This window comes from Poecilia formosa, unplaced genomic scaffold (assembly GCF_000485575.1).
Source record: "Poecilia formosa unplaced genomic scaffold, Poecilia_formosa-5.1.2 Scaffold90, whole genome shotgun sequence".
Classification (NCBI taxonomy): Eukaryota; Metazoa; Chordata; class Actinopteri; order Cyprinodontiformes; family Poeciliidae; genus Poecilia; species Poecilia formosa.
In genome coordinates this window covers 1,747,881-1,753,253 of record NW_006800029.1, presented here as the reverse complement: position 1 = coordinate 1,753,253, position 5,373 = coordinate 1,747,881, and the positions used below count along the sequence as shown (strand labels likewise).

The 5,373-nt window shown below is 31.2% G+C and overlaps 1 protein-coding gene across 3 annotated transcripts in view; it reads left to right on the top strand.

The window, feature by feature from the left end:
• Positions 1 to 4,816, top strand: part of LOC103141893 (deoxynucleoside triphosphate triphosphohydrolase SAMHD1-like) — an 8,591-nt gene extending 3,775 nt beyond the window's left edge. For 2 of the 3 annotated variants that reach the window (XM_016674096.1, XM_016674095.1), the window contains 10 exons: positions 298 to 378; positions 887 to 984; positions 1,083 to 1,191; positions 1,286 to 1,377; positions 1,484 to 1,599; positions 1,819 to 1,958; positions 2,695 to 2,754; positions 2,916 to 3,020; positions 3,174 to 3,314; positions 3,637 to 4,816. In XM_016674096.1, coding sequence (XP_016529582.1) covers positions 298 to 378; positions 887 to 984; positions 1,083 to 1,191; positions 1,286 to 1,377; positions 1,484 to 1,599; positions 1,819 to 1,958; positions 2,695 to 2,754; positions 2,916 to 3,020; positions 3,174 to 3,314; positions 3,637 to 3,675 — 981 coding nt within the window. In that variant the 3' untranslated portion in view covers positions 3,676 to 4,816. Of the gene's footprint in view, positions 1 to 297; positions 379 to 886; positions 985 to 1,082; positions 1,192 to 1,285; positions 1,378 to 1,483; positions 1,600 to 1,818; positions 1,959 to 2,694; positions 2,755 to 2,915; positions 3,021 to 3,173; positions 3,315 to 3,629 lie in introns of all 3 variants that reach the window. The other variant, XM_016674097.1, reaches the window with a different exon arrangement.
• Positions 4,817 to 5,373: the final 557 nt, after the last annotated feature.

Genomic DNA, 5,373 nt, shown 5'->3' with positions numbered 1-5,373 from the left:
TGTGCGTGCGTGTGTGTGTGTGCGTGTGTGTGTGTGTGTGGGTGTGTGTTTGCGTGTGCATTTTACTGTAAAACCTGAAACCGTATAACCATGATTAAGTAGGGACTTCAACTTAGTTCAAACCCAGGGGTCCTCACCCTCCTATGTCCGGCCCTGATGTAGGTTGTGGGCACAACATGAGAGATAAAAGAGCAACAATGTTTTTTTCTGATTAAAGATATGTTCATAATTTGATTTCCTTTTAAGATGCATTGCCTTTGTTTTCATTACAAATGATTTGAGACTGACTCCTTACAGATGTTGAAGGAAAAAATAAAGAAGGATCTGGAGTTCATCAAGGACCTGATCAATCCAGAAATTTCTGATGAAGAGAAAAAGGTACCAATTTCTACCTGAACCAAAATCTGTCTATAGGATTAGGTTTGACGGAATTATAACATAACATAAAGTAGCAGCGTTTACTTAACTCATTTTGTATTTTATTTCAACTTCTGCACCAATATAGTACAGCCTTGTTAAACTGCAGCAACAATTTGAAGTCAACCTTTAATTTGTGGTTGTCAAAAGCAACCACATAGGAGATTTTCATCAAAGCATATTCATATTAAATTTGAAATAATACTTCTTATTCTTATTCAGTGTAAGAAGATGTTTATTTAAATCAGCTTCATGAACATGAAAATGCCTTTTAAATTTTAGAAAATAGTTTTATCAAAGGAGAACCAAACCATTCCTGCATTGAAAACATGTACTATAAATGTATGATGTCAGAAAATGTGTCTTATTAGTCACGGTTTCAATGAAGATTTTCAGATTTAGCAGAATGCTGAGCAAAGAACCTTGTCTTGTTGAATTAATTTTATTATTACTCCCTGCTTTAAAATGGGCCTTCACTGGTCGTGGTGAGGACAAGTCGTTCCTCTATGACATTGTGGCCAACAAAAGGAACGGCATCGATGTGGATAAGTGGGATTATTTTGCCAGGTGGGATTTAGTTTTAGTAATTTTCCTCCACCATTGAAATTTTCTTCAATATGCATTAATTCATCTTTTCATATATTTTTCCTTCTACCATTTATCAGAGACTGCCATTATTTGGGTATGAAGAACAGCTTTGACTATCGCCGCTTAATATTATCTGCCAGGGTGTGTGAATGGAAGGGTAGGAATGAGATCTGTTTCAGAGACAAGGTTTGGTTTTATTGCTTATTTTTGCCTTTGTGGAATTTGAAAACTTTATCCACTTTGAAAATAGTTAACCAGAATTAATTTTACTTTTTAACAGGAATTGTTCAATCTGTATGACATGTTCTACACGAGGTTCTCTCTGCACAGAAGAGCCTACCAGCACAAAACTGGCAACATCATAGAACGGATGTAAATCGCTTGTCAAATAACAGAAGTACAGCAGTTGAGCTTTTTGCTTTACTCACATATATTATGACGGATAACTAAAAATGACAGTTTGACTTTGTTTTTCTAGGATCACAGAGGCCTTTGTGAAAGCAAATGAATACATTCAGATTAAAGGTTCTAGAGGACAAACCTTCAATCTGCTCACAGCTAAAGATGACATGGAGGCCTACACCAAGCTAACAGGTTAGCAATCGTCACATTTGAATGACTTTAAAAAGATTTGCGTGATTACAACTGGATTTGAAGACTATGTAAACATGCTAGTGTGAATAAATCAAATCCATAGAGAAAATGTAGTTTGTAGTAAGTGTGAATAAATTATTCTGTGTGTCTTTATGCTTAAATGACTAAATAAATAAAGGAGTTTTATTTCTTCTTATTAATCTCCCCACTTCCCTGTAGATAACGTATTTGAGCAGATACTGAATGATGACAATCAGAACATGAGAGAGGCAAAGGAGATTCTGGGCAAAATCCTTAAACGGAACCTCTACAAGTGTCTGGGGGAATTTCCTTCAAAAAGATCTGAAGATGAAATCAAGGTAAGTATTTGTTCAACTATAAACCTGATACAAGTTATAAAAGATTGGCAATGTGTGAATAATAAGCATGTCTTTGTATTACTTGTTAGAGTCTTGTTTATTTGCAACATCATAATATCTACATAACAACATATAAATTTATTTTAACTGTAACCACAGAAATACTGCAACTACATAAAAAAATCACATAAATATCCCAGTTAAAGTATACATTTTCACTGTAAGTTAACAGAAGAGTTTATAAAAAAATAAAATTAAGAATAAAAAGTAATAAGTCAGGTAGTTATAAATGTGTTTATACATTAAATACCAAACACTAAACAATTGTAGCAAAAAATGTTCTGAAATCTTCACCAACCTGAATGTGTTTCGTACTTTTATGCTATGATAAGTTGCCTTACAGCTAGAGTCAAATAAAGCAAGTCTCTAGTCTGTTCAATTTCGGTAGATGATTAGTTTTAAATTATTTACTTGCATTAAGTAAATCATTTAAATGTTTAAGTTTCCAAGAACATTTCTAGTGCCACAGCATCAATCATTGAGAGGGAATATGTTTTTAAGTAAAATTTGCCCCTAAAGTTATTGGAGAGAAGTATTAAAATGATGGCATCGAACAATTTTGTAACAGATTCAGAAATTTAAGACAATTGAGCTTCATATTCTTGGTGTCAAAATGGAGGAATTTCAAATATATCAGACCACATGTTGAGTCTTTTACTTCTTTTTTTCAAAAAAGAAAATCAAAGCTCAGGTGGCTCTACCAGGTGGCACAAAGCAAGATGACTTTGTGGTTGCTGTAAGTTTTGATTTACTGCTTTACATATCTACACAGTAAATTAAAAAAAAACACATGTAATTATGTTGAAATTCTTCTTTAGATTTCCTTTTTGTAATTCAATCTTATTTATTATCTTATGTTATTATGTTATTGTTGATATAAATTTAATTCTTATTTAGACAAGTAAACTAGACTACGGGAAGAAGGAAAAGGACCCAATAGAGGAAGTGCGTTTCTACCGAAAGAGTGATCCAAATAAAGCCATCACACTGACCAGAGAAGAAGTAAGATGAAACTAATAAAATTTGCATCTTTTACTTTTTAGATGCTTATTCTGCATCAGTTTCATTCAAAATCTAGTGAATTTACATTATAACCTCTCCTCTCATTTGTCTTGCTTTTCATAATGGAATATTTGTTGCTTACATTCTTTCTAGGTATCTTATCTTCTTCCAGGAAATTTTGAAGAGAGACTAATCAGAATCTACCGCAAGAGGACAAATGATCAAACTGTGGAAAATGACAGGCAGTATTTTAAGAAATTTAAGTCCATACACAACGAATTTTCTGGGCCACAGGTATTTCTTTTTACTGCATTTAATAGCAAAAATTACATAAATTGTGTGATAAAATTTGTCTCTGTTTTAGCTTAATTGGAAAAATTTTAGAAATAATCATCAATAAATTGATACAAATGATTACTATTTATTTTTCTGAAGCATAAGGTGGGGTAAGTGGTTATGTGTTTGGTTTTGAAAGATGAATTATTTTAGTGTCCAAAACAACATAATTTCATAGAATGTCCTACTGCAGTGTAAATGTTCACAATGATGCTTCTGTTATTATTGTGTGTGCTCTGAACTCTTTTAACAAGCATCTGCCTTTTATGATAGCCTGCAGAATGAAGATGTGGCAGCTTCTGAAGAGTCTCTTCCATAATCCAGCTGGAGCAGCAATTATAAAGTTATATGAAATAAACTTGGAATTTTAGACTAAGTGCAGAAACAACCTTGTATAAATCATTGGAAGAAGGTTTTTGTTAAACTCTGACTTTAAGTAATATTTTTTATTGAATACAGGTGTTTATCAGCACAATTTAAATATACCTATGAGGAGAAGGGAATGAATTAAAATAAGGGTTAATATCAGAATGCTTCGATTTCTATTGGGAGGTTTTTATTATAAGAGATAAAGTTTTACATATTTTAAAAAGGCATTTAAATGATTTATTTAATTGGGCTTTATTCACTTTTATTTTAAAGTCAAGTTCTGAAATTTAAGAAACTAAAATGTTTTAAGTACACATTATATACATGGGATGTTTGTATTTGTCTTTGATTTGCAGATGGTGGCTTCAGGGTAGTTTTTATTTATCCATTTAACATTTAAAGTACTTACATATTTTTATCACTAGTTTCAGAGGTGGCTTATTTTCCCTCATAATTTAGTTTTCTTTGAGGTTTGGCTGCAATATGTTTGTGCTTTTTAATTGTTGTCTTCATATTTGATGTACTTTTAATACTACACGTGTATTTTAGGGTAGTACTTTAAAAATACCATACTTTACCAAAATATGTTTTCACAAACAATTCACAAATTTCTTGTTTATTGAACTTGATTTTCATAGTGGTGAAGGTAACATCTTTTCAATGATTTAAGGAAGTTCTGTTTAAATTACTTTATTGTGTTAAACGTAAGAGGGCATAATACTTAAATCTAACAACAAATTAAATAAAATAGTTTCATCACAAGTGGAGGCATAAAAGTTGCAGCTCTGTTGTTTTCCACAGACACTAATGAGAGGCTTCAACTGTGTATATTGATTACTGATTATTACCACATACTCAGTTGAATGACAGTTTATTTTATGGCTTTTATTTTACTTTGTGGCTTAATGGGCATAATCAATAATATAAAGAAGAAAGATTACTTGGATTTTATGCCCTCCCTATATGTTTTATTGAAATACTTTATAACTTCACACTCTTTCAATAAAGTTCTTAATTGTACATGTTTGATGAACTCTAAACTACATATACAAAATAATTCAAAATAAAACAAAAAAAAAATCTTTCCATCATTGTGTTTGGTGCCTCATTCATTCTGCTTTGTAGCTGTACACAGGAAGTAGATCACACCCACCTCACTTCTGTTTTAAACTAAATCTTCTGCTGATTGGTAGATAGTTTTATTCATTGTACATCTTCAGTGTCCATATTTAAAAGACATTACCCACTCAAAGCATTAGACAGGCCAGTTAATTCTGATGTAAACATGAGAACATTTGGCCTATTCTAATATTTTAATCAGGACAAAAACTTAAAATACCTTCTTATTCAAAATTAAATTTCTATAGAGTAGTTCTGTAAAGTTTGAATTGGTATATATAGTCATATTCAATCAATTATAATATTATTGAAAAGTTCCTGTAATTCAGTAATTCAACACACAAGTAAAATATGTTATTTAAATAAATTACACACAGACTGTTGTTTTAAAACAGTGTTTTCAAAATTAGGCAAATTTAGAGGTAAATTTTTATTCATACAATCTAGTCTACTTTTACATTAGTATTATTGTTATTATGACATATTTAATTATTTATTTCAATGTTATTTGCCATCCTCATCTTTGTGA